The sequence below is a fragment of the Hippocampus guttulatus genome, chromosome 10 (assembly GCF_054856545.1).
Source record: "Hippocampus guttulatus isolate MCC_2025c chromosome 10, RoL_Hgut_1.0, whole genome shotgun sequence".
In the NCBI taxonomy this organism is placed as follows: Eukaryota; Metazoa; Chordata; class Actinopteri; order Syngnathiformes; family Syngnathidae; genus Hippocampus; species Hippocampus guttulatus.
Window position 1 is genome coordinate 20,569,463 of NC_141270.1, and position 15,290 is coordinate 20,584,752.

Genomic DNA, 15,290 nt, shown 5'->3' on the forward strand with positions numbered 1-15,290 from the left:
GCTGGGAGCACTGTGAGAATCATGTTCTTTGATTTCTCCAGTGCCTTCAACACCATCCAGCCCAACTTGCTGGGAGGCAAACTGCAGGACGCCGGAGTGGACCACCATCTCACAGCATGGATCACTGACTACCTCACAAATCGGCCGCAGTACGTGAGGTTGCAGAGCTGTGAGTCGGACAGGCTTCTCTGCAGCACTGGAGCGCCGCAGGGGACTGTTCTGGCTCCATTCCTGTTCATCCTCTACACCTCGGACTTCAGACACGCCACTCCAACCTGCCACCTTCAGAAGTTCTCCGATGACTCTGCGATTGTTGGCCTCATTACAGAGGGGGACGATCGGGAGTACAGGGGAATGACGAAGGACTTTGTGGACTGGTGCCAGCAGAATCTCCTCCAGATCAACCCTAGGAAAACTAAGTAGTTGGTTGTGGATTTCTGCAGGAAACAGTCCTCACCGGCACCGATGAACATCCAGGGTATGGACATAGAGAGGGTGACCTCCTACAAGTACCTAGGTGTTCTTCTGAACAACAAACTGGACTACAAACACGGACAACCTGATTAGGAAAGGACAGAGCCGACTCTTCCTACTCAGGAAACTGAGGTCTTTTGGGGTTCAGGGGTCGCTCCTTAAGACTTTCTATAACTCGGTGGTGGCCTCGGCCATCCATTATGGCATTGTCTGCTGGTCAGGCAGCATCTCAGCCCGGGACAGAAAGAGACTGGAGCGACTGGTCAGGAAGGCCAGTTCTGTCCTGGGTTGCTCCCTTGACACTCTGGAGGAGGTGGGCAACAGAAGGATGCTAACTAAGCTAAAAGCTATGATGGACAGTCCCTCCCACCCTCTCCAGCCCGCCCTGACAGCACTAGGTAGCTCCTTCAGCCAGAGACTGTTACACCCGCGCTGCAAGAAGGAGAGATACAGACGCTCGTTCCTACCAACTGCTGTCAGGCTGCTGAATAAAAAATAGCAACAATAATATTTAATAATTGAATGATGTGGAAAACAACTGTAAATAGCACTGCGATTTATCCATTTTGTATTTATATTGCACTTAATTGGACGGTGTTTGTTTGTTTTTTCTTCTTCTTTCTGCCTACATTCTTGCTGCTGGAGGCTGTAAATTTCCCCAGTGTGGGACTAATAAAGGATATCTTATCTTATCTTATCTTATCTTATACTATACTGGACTGAATTTGAACTGCCACTATTGCTTCTGCAATGAAAATAATCTCTTCTTGTTTTGTACAGAATTACAGCCTTATGGTTTATCTGGACTATTTTATCCATTCATCCATCCATCCATCCATCTATTTTCTGAACTGCTTATCCTCACAAGGGTCACAGGGCGTGCTAGAGCCAAACCCAGCTGTCTTCAGGCAGTAGGCAGGGTACACCCTGAACTGGTTGCCAGCCAATTGCAGGACACACAGAGACAAACAACCATCTGCGCTCGCACTCACACCCAGGGACAATTTGTCCCATGAACCTGCCACGCATGTTTTTGGAATGTGGGAGCAAAACCAGAGTACCTGGAGAAAACCCACACAGGAAGGCTGGAGTCGGAATCGAACCCTGCATCTCTGCATCGTGAGGCAGACATGCTAACCATTTGCCCACCAGGCTGCCCTGGACTATTTTAGTGCTTTTTATTTTGTCACCACAGTGGTTTTGAACCACAACAACACATACTCTGGGCTTTAATTTCAGAACTGGATACATGGATGGGTGGACTGGTTCACTGATTCATTGATTAACTGAAGGCAACGAGAAACAATTGCTTGGTTAAAATAATGTAGGCTGGTCACCTCCCACAGATAGATAATGTAGCCTAAATCAGGTCATTTAATTATTATCCCATTAAGGATTGGCACAGTGCGTCATATCTTCTGCATCATCCACTCTAACAACAACTGCCATGTCTTTCACTATTTCTATAAAACTTGTCTTAGTTCTTCCTCCAGCTTTATGTGAAAAACCTTTCCCTTCATTCAAGCTGAGACTCTTCAATCATGTAGCACAGCTTCCTCCAACTGTTCTAACTTGCTTGGATCTGTTTCTTCTTCTACTTTTCACACTCACTTTTGCTCTGGATTGATGATTCCAAATGTTTCTAAATATTCTCCCTGCAACCTAAAACTTCCCCTTATACCCCTCTCACTCTTACAGACATACATTATCCTTTTTTACTTGTTTTTTTTTTTGTGAAGCTGTTTTGTGCCATCCTTGAATGGTATTTTTTATACAAGAGAGCCCTTAGCACTGGGGAAAAAATACAGCACATAGTTATTTTGTTGATTTTAACACGATTGTTCGGTTAGGATATTGGCTCTTTTATACAAGCATTGAAACATTTATCAAAAATGAAATATTTTAAGAGCATGTCTTTATCATATACTGTATGCTCTGATTATTTCCATATTTAAAGTAGAATTTTTGTCATACATCTTATTAGAAAATGCATGGTTGTCTTTGCCCCCCCCCTCCCCCATATAGCACTGATGAAAAATCGTGGCCTTCTCCAGCACTTAAGATGCCCAATCCTGCTCTAGATCTTCAAAGATGCAATAAAGCTCCTTTTTTTCCCCTAAGGTGGGTGGGTGGAGCAGCAAATCTCAGTTTTTCATGGAGAATGGTTATTGGCAGTTTATGCCTGCTTATTCAAAAGAAAAAAATGGGGGGGGGGGGTTCACAAAAAGAAAAAAAGATGAAGAGTATGGTACACTTCAGGATGAATGGACCGAAGGATTCGCCTTTGTGGAGAGAACAGGTTCTGCGGTGTGTCGAATTTGCAATGACAAAATACCATCCATGAAATGGTCGAATGTAAAGCGGCCCTTTGACACATGCCATGCTACATTAGCATCAAAACACCCTGTGGGTGTAGGCATGCAAGCTACTGAGCAGGGTGCAAGCTAGCCAGCAGCAAGTCCGCGTATGGACCCAGCAAGGTGACTATAATTCCGCTAACTTTGCTGGATCTTCAGCAACAGAGAGGAGTGGAAAACCATTCATATTGATGGTGAGTATTATAACAACATTTTTTAAAAGACCCCTTCGTGAGCCGTCACCTTACCGTGGTGGAGGGGTTTGTGTGTCCCAATGATCCTAGGAGCTAAGTTGTCTGGGGCTCTATGCCCCTGGCAGGGTCACCCATGGCAAACAGGTCCTAGGTGAGGGACCAGACAAAGCACGGCTCAAAAGACCCCTTATGATGAATAAAACAAATGGAATTCAGTTTCCCTTGCCCGGATGCGGATCACTGGGGCCTCCCTCTGGAGCCAGGCCTGGAGGTGGGGCTCGTTGGCGAGCGCCTGGTGGCCGAACCTACATCCATGGGGCCCGGCCAGGCTTAGCCCGAAGAGACAATGTGGGTCCCCCTTCTCATGGGCTCACCACCCATGGGAGGGGCCAAAGGGTTCGGGTGAAGTGTGAGCTGGGCGGCAGCCAAAGGCGGGTACCCTGGCGGTCCGATCCTCGGCTACAGAAGCTAGCTCTAGGGACATGGAATGCCACCTCTCTTGCAGGGAAGGAGGCCGAGCTGGTGTGCGAGGTAGAGAAGTTCCGACTGGATATCGTCTGACTTACCTCCACACACAGCCCGAGTTCTGGTACCAGTTCTCTCGAGAGTGGTTGGACTCTCTTCCACTCTGGAGTTGCCCACGGTGAAAGGCGAAGAGAAGGCGTGGACATACTCATTGCCCCCGGGCTCAGTGCCTGTACATTGGGGTTCACACCAGTAGATGAGAGGGTTGCCTCCCTCCGCCTCCGGGTGGGGGGACGAGTCCTGACTGTTGTTTGTGCGTACGCACCCAACAGCAGCTCAGCGTACCCACCCTTTTTGGAGTCCTTGGAGCGTGTGCTGGAGAGTACTCCTGCTGGGGACTCCCTTGTTCTGCTGGGGGACTTCAATGCTCATGTGGGCAATGACAGTGAGACCTGGAAGGACGTGATTGGGAGGATTGGATTGGATGGGATAAACTTTATTGTCAAATGTACTGTATGTGTAACATACAGCACAGATGAAATTTCTTCCCTCTCACGGATTGTCCATAACGAACACCTTGTTCAATAAGGGTGTCCATATGTGCACTTGGCACCAGGACACCCTTGGCCACAGTTCGATGATTGACTTTGTGGTTGTATTATCGGATTTGTGGTCGCATGTTTTGGACACTCGGGTGAAGAGAGGGGCGGAGCTGTCAACTGATAACCACCTGGTGATGAGTAGGCTTCAATGGTGGGGGAAGATGCCTGTCCGACCTGGTAGACCCAAACGTATTGCGAGGGTTTGTTGGGAGTGCCTGGCGGGATCCCCTGTCGGAAGGAGTTTCAACTCCCACCTCCGGCAGTGCTTTTCCTATGTCCCGGGGGAGGCGGGGGACATTGAGTCAGAGTGGACCATGTTCCGTGCCTCAATTGTTGAGGCGGCCAATCTGAGTTGTGGCCCTAAGGTGGTTGGTGCCTGTCATGGCGGCAACCCCCGTACTTGCTGGTGGACACCAGCAGTAAGGGATGCCGTCAAGCTGAAGAAGGAGTCCTATCAGGCCTTTATGGCCTGTGGGACCCCAGAGGCAGCTGACGGGTATCGACTGGCCAAGCGGGATGCAGCTTCGGTGGTCGCTGAGGCAAAACTCGGGCGTGGAAAGAGTTCGGTGAGGCCATGGAAGCCGACTTCCGAACGGCTTCGAGGAAATTCTGGTACACCATCCGACGTCTCAGGAGGGGGAAGCAGTGCACCACGAACACTGTGTACAGTGGGGATGGGGCACTGCTGACCTCGACTCGGGACGTTGTGAGCCGGTGGGCGGAGTACGGAAGACCTCCTCAACTCCACCAACACGCCTGCCTTGGAGGAAGCAGATTCTGGGGACTCTGAGGTGGGCTCTCCTATCTCTGTGGTTGAAGTCACCAATGTGGTTCGAAAACTCCTCGGTGGCAAGGTCCCAGGGGTGGATGAGATCCACCCGGAGTTCGTCAAGGCTCTGGATGTTGTGGGGCTGTCCTGGTTGACACGCCTAGCTCAACAAGAATGCTTAGACTGCACTGATTGGGGCGTCTTTGAAACTTCAACGGGCACACTGGATGAATACACAGACACTGTAACATCATACATATATTTCTGTGAGGACATGTGTGTACTAACGAAGTCCTTCTGCTCCTTCAACAATAACAAGCCATGGTTCACTCCCAAACTCAGGCAACTTAGAAAAGAGAAAGAGGCCGCATTTAGAAGTGGAGATCGGGCACTTTACAAACAATTTCCAATTGACAAAGGAAATTAACATCGCAAAGAGAAGCTATGCAGAGAGGCTGAAAAAACAATTCTCAGCTAACCACTCTGCATCTGTGTGGAATGGCTTGAAAGCAATCACAAACTATAGAATGCCATCCCCCCAAACAGTGAACAGTAAGGGTCTGGCTGACGAACTAAACATGTTTTTCTGCCGATTTGAAAAGGACACCCCCATTTCCCACATACACCCACCTTTACCAGAAACTACTCTATCTACGCCCCCACCCTCATTCTCTCCCCTGCAGATCCACGAACAGGACGTGAGATGGCTCTCCAAGCAGCAGAAGATACAGAAAGACAAAGTGTCCCCCTCCTGCTTGAAAGTCTGCGCTGACCAGCTGGCTCCGGTCTTCACACAAATCTTCAACAGATCCCAGTTCCCAAGAAACCGGCAACATCGAAACTGAACGACTATAGGCCTGTCGCTCTGACGTCTGTGGTCATGAAGTCCTTTGAACGCCTTGTGAACCACCTAAAGAACGTCACCGGACCCCTGCTGGACCCTCTTCAGTTTGCCTACCGGGCAAACAGGTCTGTGGAGGACGCAGTCAACATAGGCCTGCACTACATCCTCGAGCACCTCGACAGCACAGGGACCTACTCAAGGATCCTGTTTGTGGATTTCAGCTCTGCATTCAACACCATCATCCTGGAACTCCTCACCCTCAAACTTCTCCAACTCGGTGTGTCCCCTACGATCTGCCAGTGGATCCTCAGCTTCCTGACGGGACAGACACAACAGGTGAGACTGGGAAGAACAACATCATCAACACGCACCACAAGCACTGGAGCCCCACAGGGATGCGTCCTCTCTCCACTGCTCTTCTCCCTCTACACGAACGATTGCACCTCAACAAGCCCAGCGGTCAAACTCAAAGTTCGCAGACGACACCACGGTCATCGGTCTCATCAAAGACGGCGACGAGTCTGCGCACCGATAACAAGTGGAGCAGCTGGAGCTCTGGTGCAGTCGACACAATCTAGGGCTGAACACGCTCAAGAGTGTAGAGATGATCGTGGACTTCAGGAAACATCCTTTACCACAGCTGGCTATCCAACTGCCCTGTGTCAACCGTCGAGACCTTCAAGTTCTTGGGAATCACAGTCTCCCAGGACATGAAGTGGGAGGTTAACACCAACTCCATCCTGAAAAGGGCCCAGCAGAGGATGTACTTCCTGAGGCTGCTGAGGAAGCATGGCCTGCCACAGGAGGTGCTACGACAGTTCTACACGGCAGTCATCAAATCAATCCTGTGTTCTTCCATCACGGTTTGGTTTGGGGCCGCCACAAAAAAGGACAAAATCCGACTTCAACGAACAGTTAGGATGGCGGAAAAAATCATTGGCACCGTCCGACCCACTCTTGAGGACTTGCACACTGCAAGAATCAAAACAAGCGCAAGGAAAATCCTACTGGATCCCCCGCACCCTGCCCACCACCTTTTCCTTTTCAAGGCAGGCGCTACCGATCCATGCACACCAAATCCACAAATTCAAATTCAGCGAGTTATACCGGAGACAAATTCCTTGTGTGTTCTACTTGGCCAATAAAAATGATTCTGATTCTGATGTGGTACTGTTGGCTCCTTCAAGCAGGGCTCTCCAACTCTCACTGGAGCGTTTCGCAGCCGAGTGTGAAGCGGTTGGGATGAAAATCAGCACCTCCAAATCTGAAACAATGGTCCTCAGTCGGAAAAAGGTGCAGTACCCTCTCCGGGTCGGGGAGGAGATCTTGCCCCAAGAGGAGTTTAAGCATCTTGAGGTTTTGTTCACGAGTGAGGGCAGGAGGGAGCGAGAGATCAACAGGCGTATCAGTGCAGCGTCTGCTGTGATGCGGGTATCTGTCTGTCGTGGTAAAGAAGGAGCCGAGCCAAAGGGCGAAGCTCTCAATTTACCGGTCGATCTACGTTCCAACCCTCGTCTATGGTCACGAGCTATGGGTCGTGACCGAAAGAACGAGATCCCGGATACAAGCGGCCGAAATGAGTTTTCTCCGCAGGGTGTCCGGGCTCTCCCTTAGAGATAAGGTGAGAAGCTCGGTCATCTGGGAGGGGTTCAGAGTCGAGCCGTTTCTCCTCCACATTGAGAGGAGCCAGATGAGGTGGCTTGGGCTTCTGATTAGGATGCCTCCTTGAACGCCTCCCTGGTGAGGTGTTCCGGGCATGTCGCACTGGGAGGAGACCCCGGGGATGACCCAGGACACGCTGGAGAGACTATGTCACTCAGCTGGCCTGTGAATGCCTAGGGATGCCCCGGGGAGAGCTGGAAGAAGTGGCTAGGGACAGGGAAGTCTGGGCTTCCCTGCTAAAGCTGCTGCCCCTGTGACCCAATCCGGGATAAGCGGTAGAAGATGGATGGATGGATGGATGGATGGATATTTAAAAGAATATATTCAGAGGCTTATTTTCATATACTGTTTATATAAACAGTATTTTAAAAGTGAATTCAACAAAATTTCAGTATAATGCAATCCCATCCAACTATCGGCCAATAACCTGTCTCTCCACAACATGGAAGTTCATGTCAGGCATCATGGACACATGGATCAGTACATTAGCAAAGCACAGAAGGGCAGTGGTAGAGATACCAGAGGAGCCAAACATCAGCTCCTGGTTGACAAAACAGTCGCACAAGACTGCAGGTCCCAGCATACCAACCTGTGCACAGCCTGGATTGATGACAAGAAAGCCTACGACTCGATGCCACATACATGGATCACTGAATGCTTGGAATTGTATAAGGTGAACAGGACCGTAAAAGCCTTCGTTGCGAACTTGATGAGGATGTGGAAAACCACACTTTTGAAGCCAATAGCAAGCCACTTACCCAGGTGACCATCAAATGTGGCATATACCAAGGTGATGCACTCTCCCCACTACTGTTCTGCAAAGGAATGAACCCCCTAAGCCAAGTAATCGCCAAGACAGGCTTTGTATACCGCCTCAGAATTGGAGCTACAATCAGTCACCTCCTCTACATGGATGACATAAAGCTGTATGCTAAGAGCGAAAGGGACATTGACTCCATGATCCATACAACCAGGATCTACAGCAGTGACATCAGGATGTCATTCGGGCTTGAGAAATGTAGTCGGATGGGGACTAAGAGAGGCAAGGGAGTCCACACTGAAGGGGTCTCACTCCCTGAAGGAACAATAGCAGACATTGAGGACAGCTACAAGTATCTCTGTATACTACAAGCCAATGGCAACATCGAACTCGCAACAAGGAAAGCGGCTACGGCCAAATACCTCCAGCGGGTGAGGCAAGTCCTAAAAATCCAGCTCAATGGCAAGACCCGGGCAATAAACAGCGATGCCCTGCCAGTGATCAGATACCCTGCAGGAATAAAAAGGTGGCCAAAGGAAGAGATTGAGACCATGGATGTTAAGACCCGAAAGCTCCCAACCAGGCATGGAGGGTTCCATCCCAAATCCATCACCCTGAGACTGTACGCAAGCCGAAAGGAGGCCGGGGACTAGTGAGTGTGAGAGCTACTGTCCAGGATGAAATATCCAAGCTCCATGAATACATGAAGGAGAAGGCTCCAACGGATGACATACTCAGAGAATGACTGGGGAACAGAGGATGAGGTGCTGGAAGAAAGGACCATCATGGGAGGACAAGCCCCTACACGGGATGTACCACCGGACCATAACTGAAATGGCTGATCTCAAGAAGTCCTATCAGTGGCTAGAGAGGGCTGGCCTGAAGGACAGCACAGAGGCACTCATCCTGGCTGCTCAGGAGCAGGCCCTGAGCACCAGAGCCATTGAGGCCCAGATGTACCACACCAGACAAGACTCAAGGTGTAGGTTGTGCAAAGAGGCACCTGAGACGATCCAACACATCACTGCAGGGTGGAAGATGCTGGCAGGGAAAGCCTACATGGAACGCCATAACCAGGTGGCTGGCATAGTCTACCGAAACGTCTGTGCGGAGTATGGACTGGAAACCCCAAGGGCAAAATGGGAAACACCTCCGAAGGTGGTGGAGAATGACAGAGCGAACATCCTGTGGGATTTACAGATACAGACTGACAAGATGGTAATGGCGAACTAACCGGATATCGTGATCATGGATAAAGGGCAGAAGAAAGCCGTTGTAGTGGATGTAGCAGTCCCAAGTAATGGAAACATCAGAAAGAAGTAACACGAGAAACTCGAGAAATACCAAGGGCTCAGAGAGGAGCTGGAGAGAGCCTGGAAGGTAAAGGTGACAGTCGTGCCTGTGGTGATCGGAGAACTCGGCCAGTGACCCCCAAACTAGATGAGTGGTTGCAACAGATCCCGGGAACAACATCAGACATCTCAATCCAGAAAAGTGCAATGCTGGGAACAGCAAGGATACTGCGCAGAACCCTCAAGCTTCCTGGCCTCTGGTAGAGGACCAGAGTTGAATATGGGACGAGGATTTTAATGGATGGATGGATGGATGGATGGATGGATGGACGGACGGACGGATGGATAGAATATGGCTCTCACTGAAATACATTTCCAAATATTTAGCTTTTATGGCTGAATTTCTAATATGACTTATCATTTATATATATATATATATATATATATATATATATATATATATATATATATATATTAGAGCTGTCAAGCGATTAAAATATTTAATCGTGATTAAAAACACGACTGTCATAATTAACACAAATTAACACATAATTAATCGCGATTACGCACATTTTATATCGTTTCTGAATTTCCTTTGATATTTTTTGTCCTTTTTTCCTGTTTTAATGATCTCATCAACATGGAATCATGGATCAGTTTTCTATGTGGAAAATGCAAATATTTACTGAAACAACAATTTCGAGTTTCAATTGTACATGAACATTTTTCACTTGGAGCAGTTATTCACACATAATCTCTCACACAATATTACTGTCCATCAACAACAGTGAAAAAATATTTTGTCACACAACAGCTCCTTGAACAGCTCTCTTTAAGTAATCAATACAGATGGATTTAAGCCATGGTTGCATACTTCGTTTTTCTCAAGTTTGCTTTGAACACAGCAGTCAGGCTATGTTGATTCTGTTGGTCCTTCTTGCGCGGAAGTCTCTCTGTGGTTTTGTGTCGACATCATTTCGGATGACTACACTTGGTTCGAGGCACAACACTGGAGACGTTTTCTTATTTTCAGTGTGGTCGCTACCACTGCACCGCTGAACTCTCGACGTGCCTCAGTGCACCATCACTGTCAGACGAACAAAGGGAAGCTCCACCCCCTTTATTTATATGGACACGGAACACGGTAACCTTCCACACAAAATAGTTCCAAACAAGTAACAATTGTGTCAGTGGCATACATCGTACTCAACAGGCTACCTGCTCATTATTCATCAGAGGCTCATCAACCTCGTCTCTTATTTCTCTCCCGAAACAGTGTCTTCTCCCGCTTGGTGTACCTTAGCCTTCTCCGCTACGTACAATTTCTGTACATAGCTTGTAATGGAGGCTCTCGCTGGCAATCCGTAGTGGAGTCGTTAGATGCAATGCGAATGATTTCAGCTTGAGTCTAGATGTGGACAATGTTGACAGGCTTGCATGCAGTAGCCATACATTGTTTGTTTGTTTCTTGTTTATTGAACATATTAAATATACAATACAGCAACAAATTGGCAAGAAGTCAAGGCAAGCAAGATATAAAAAAGGAAAAAGAAAATGATCATCATCACAATGTTCAAAGGACTAGGAAGAAGTAAAAAAACTCAACTAGTCCTACCCCTTGTTATATAATATATGAATTTATTATTTTTCAATACAGAAAAAGTCTACACATCAACAAATGCTTTTACCTATATGTGTACTATACTTATCGATTTATGCAACTTTCGGTTTGTTGTACATACTCATTCTAGCACATTTATATGTCGATTTTCTCATATTCATAATGGATACTGCATTTCATTTCGTTTATCAATGTATTTCTCATGTATTTCTATATTTTATAAATGTATCAAATTTTATCAGCTTAATTCTGATTTGTGTAGTTTTCTTGTACTTGAATTTGTTTTTGAACTCAGCAAGCGAGTTACTCATTTTCAGGTCCGTTTCCAAATTATTCCACAGATTTACACCTGTTACAGATATACGCCTTTGCTTGATGTTTGTTCGTGTTTTGGATTTTTTGTATAGGTTTGTACCCCTTAAATTATAACAACTTTCTCAAATTTCAAAATGTTTCTGGATGTTTTGGCAAAGGAGGTACTTGTGTGCTTTATACATTAATTGGGTGATTTTGAAGTCAACCAGGTGATAACATTTCATTGTGTTTAATTTGATAAATAGTGGATTTGTGGGTTCCGTATATTTGGATCTAGTGATTATTCTGATTGCTTTTTTTTGTCGTTTTAAAACAGGGAGTGTGCTGGTTTTACAGGTGTTTCCCCATATTTCCACACAGTCGGTCATATACAGTATGGAAGTCATAGTGACAAGTATAATGTGTACAAAGATCTCTTATTCAGCACATCCTTAGTTTTGTGGAGGATCCCTATAGTTTTGGATATTTTTCTTTTAACGCTGTTTATGTGTGGCTTCCAGGATAGTTTCGTATCTATTACTAATCCAAGAAACTTATTTTCATAAACTCGTTCTATTTCAATTGAGTTTACCTTTATTTAAACTTAGTGTTTGATTGGTCTCGTTCCAAAATCAACTAACTTAGATTTTTTCAAATTTAGAGATAATTTATTCCTGTCGAACCAGTTTTTTCATTTGTTTAATTCGTTTTCCACAGTTCAATACATTTAGCGAAGGCTTCAGAAAATGTGTTCTTCGTCGTGTTATCCATGTTCTTTCCTTTGAAATTATCCATAGCTGTCTGTCTTAGACGAGGGGGCGGAGAACTCATATCAGCTGTGTGCTTGGCCATTAAGTGGTATTTCAGACTCGACGTGCTACGATGATAGCTCAGTTTACGACTGCAAAACATACAGGTAACCTTGGTCTTTTCAGTGGAACCATCTGGCAACTTTTTAAAAGTAAACTTTCAATTCATAAACTCTTGAAGTATCCGTTTTCGGTGTCTCGCGCTGCCGTGGCTGGCAAAACAGACATGGGCGTGGACCTGTGCAGCGGGCTTGTTGTTTTGTTTCCGGTTTATTTATAGACCAACGCAACATCCGCTGTGACGTGTTGGCGCGTTAATCTCGCGATAAAAAATTTAATCACGTTAAAATTGATTTAAATGAATGCCGATAATAACGTGCTCAACTGACAGCTCTAATATATATATACACACACACACACACACACACACACGCACGTACGCACACACGCACACACACACACACACACACACACACACACACACACCAGTGGGGAAGGGTAGCCTCTGAAGTGCATTCTGCCACAGTGACCAGAAGTAGGGTGAAAAAGATGGATGGAAAACTTACTCACCCCGAAAGCCCAAAATCCAAAGACAATGATGATGAAGTCAATAACATCAGTCAGGAACATGAGTGCGTAGACATCAGTGGCAACACGATCATCAGCTTGGAGAGTATCAAAGAAGAAACTCTGAATGGGCTTTAAAAGTCCCCGGATTCTGGCCAAAAGAGGCAGACGTGTTACACTTCCTTCTAAATGTATTGGAACAGTGAGGTCAATTTCTTTATATTTGCAAATACTTTCATTCATTCATTTTCCGAACCGCTTGATCCTCACTAGGGTCACGGGGGGTGCTGGAGCCAATCCCAGCTGTCTCCGGGCAGTAGGCGGGGGACACCCTGAACCGGTTGCCAGCCAATCGCAGGGCACACAGAGACGAACAACCATGCGCACTCACACTCACACCTAGGGACAATTTAGCGTGTTCAATCAGCCTGCCATGCATGTTTTTTTGGAACGTGGGAGGAAACCGGAGCACCCGGAGAAAACCATTTGACATCAAATGTTTATTATGACATAATATTTATATTCATTATGTCTAGGTCTTTATATTTGAATATGATACCAAGCAAAGGAGCATTATTTGTAATACCACATGATGCCACAATGCCACATGATGAAAGTGAATTAAAAGTACAGCATAGTTCCTTGCCCTCTTTTAGTTGTATGTTTTGGGGTGGGGGCTACTCCGATATATATTATATATACACATGTATATATATATATATATATATATATATATATATATATGGATATTGAGCTGGCCACTCAAAGGCCTTCCACATAGATAGTTATAGAAGAGTCGAGTCACGGAATAGGTTGATTGTGTTCACTAACCCGCAGATAAGTGCTTGTTTTAGCTTGCGTATGACAGCCTGTATGCTATTGCTGGCTCGCTCTTTCCTTCTGACTTTCCTCTTCCTGGTCGTAAGGTCTTTGCTGGGTTCCGTGTTCTCAGTGGTGGGCTTCACTGGAATGGTAATAACAGCCACATATGGATGAAACAAAAAAAAAAATAGAAACAAATAGCAGACAGACAAATTACATTCTAGAATACTGTCAGACCAAGATGCCGGTTATGTAGCAACAAAATTGACTTTGCTCTGTCCAAGCAGCTTAAGATGAACTAAAGTCCATGAACTGAGTCAAAATTATTACAATCCTGATGTGTCACAAAAGTAAATTCCGAAATATGTCACACATATCATAGGAGTTATTGCTGAGAGTAATACTATTATACATTTAACGTGTTTATCTGGAAAGAAAACTACATGTATATGCTGTCTGTTAAGTACAATTCCATACTGCACAAACCTTGAGAGGTCTGTTTTTTAAGTTCTTTGGGTTTCTTGCGTAAGTGGAGGCCACTGCTTTTCTGTGTGATTTCCTCAAAGACCTCTTCACTGCTTCCACTAACATCATCCTTTTTCAGCCTTTTGGAATGAATCAGCCCTGAAACACTCTGTCTGTCCAGGGATGCTGCTGAGTCAGCTGGAAAGAGCTGGACAGAAACCTCGTTAAACGTCTTCGTAAAAAATCAAGTCAAGTGGTCCAAGTCCGGAATAGTTTTTAGTTGCTCTTATTCCCACATACCTTTTCATGTTTTTCCAGGTCAGTGATATTTAGATTTTCTGTGGTAGACACCGAGTTCAATCGGTCGTCCTTGTTTTTGCCTTTTTCCTCCTTGTCATCACCTGTTGAGTTACTTTGTTCCACCAAGGGGTCTTTGTGGTCCCACAAGCCATAACGCTATTTTCACACACAATACATAAAGATCCTGTGAGAGCAACGCTTGACATATCGGGCAACCCCCAAAGTCAAAAGCTTCCTAAATTCTATAATTTGGGGGGCATGGGGGAAATATATCAAAAAGTGTACAAAATACAAAACACAAATCCTTGGTTCTTGATCTGTCATCATGAAAAATGTTTCATGAGACAAGAAGCCAATCGACAGCTGTTGCTTTCAAAAGTTCCAAAGGGGATTGACTAACATTGTAACATATCACTCAAGTTTACTTACAGTAACTTAACCCTTTCAGGGACAGTGGTTACTACAGTGGAGAACTGATCATCTTATCAGGTTCCAGAGGGCATGGAAGGGTTAAGATCGTTATGTGACAAGTAGTTCATGAGTACAGTATAGTAAAGAGACATGGTCTGAATCGCCAAGGAGAACCCAGGATTGTTTACGAGCAAAAGCTTTTTTTTCAGTCATATGTTACATCATATTAACATGATGTTCCGATTGCTCTCTAAATATGAAACAAGCCACTCTCAGATCTGCATTATTTTGACCACATATGTGCACCATTTAAATGTGTCTGTGGTATAAACTGTACAGTATGCATTCAAGTTTAAAAAAGGCTTCTCTTTTTCAGGCGCTTGTCTTGCTTTGCCTTGAGTTGAGCTGGGTTTAAAATCAAAGGATGAGAATGAGATAAGCAATCAACATTCAAGCTTTAATTTCCAGTCAATTTACAACTGGATCTGAAACTCAAATTAGAACAATGACCAATTGATTTTCCAGTTTATCTTCCATGTCGTGTCGCTGTGAGGTTGATAAGTTTTAGTATTACAAGGGTTG

General features: G+C 45.7%; 1 protein-coding gene across 4 annotated transcripts in view; it reads right to left on the reverse strand.

Annotated features, from left to right (window-relative positions):
• The window catches only part of piezo1 (piezo type mechanosensitive ion channel component 1 (Er blood group)), a 148,711-nt gene that overhangs the window by 18,797 nt on the left and 114,624 nt on the right, over nucleotides 1-15,290 (reverse strand). For all 4 annotated transcript variants that reach the window (XM_086122242.1, XM_086122243.1, XM_086122244.1 and 1 more), the window contains 4 exons: nucleotides 14,298-14,453; nucleotides 14,019-14,205; nucleotides 13,542-13,674; nucleotides 12,714-12,861 (listed from right to left, as the gene is read on the reverse strand). In XM_086122242.1, the coding sequence (XP_085978368.1) occupies nucleotides 12,714-12,861; nucleotides 13,542-13,674; nucleotides 14,019-14,205; nucleotides 14,298-14,453 (624 nt within the window). The remainder of the gene's footprint in view (nucleotides 1-12,713; nucleotides 12,862-13,541; nucleotides 13,675-14,018; nucleotides 14,206-14,297; nucleotides 14,454-15,290) is intronic.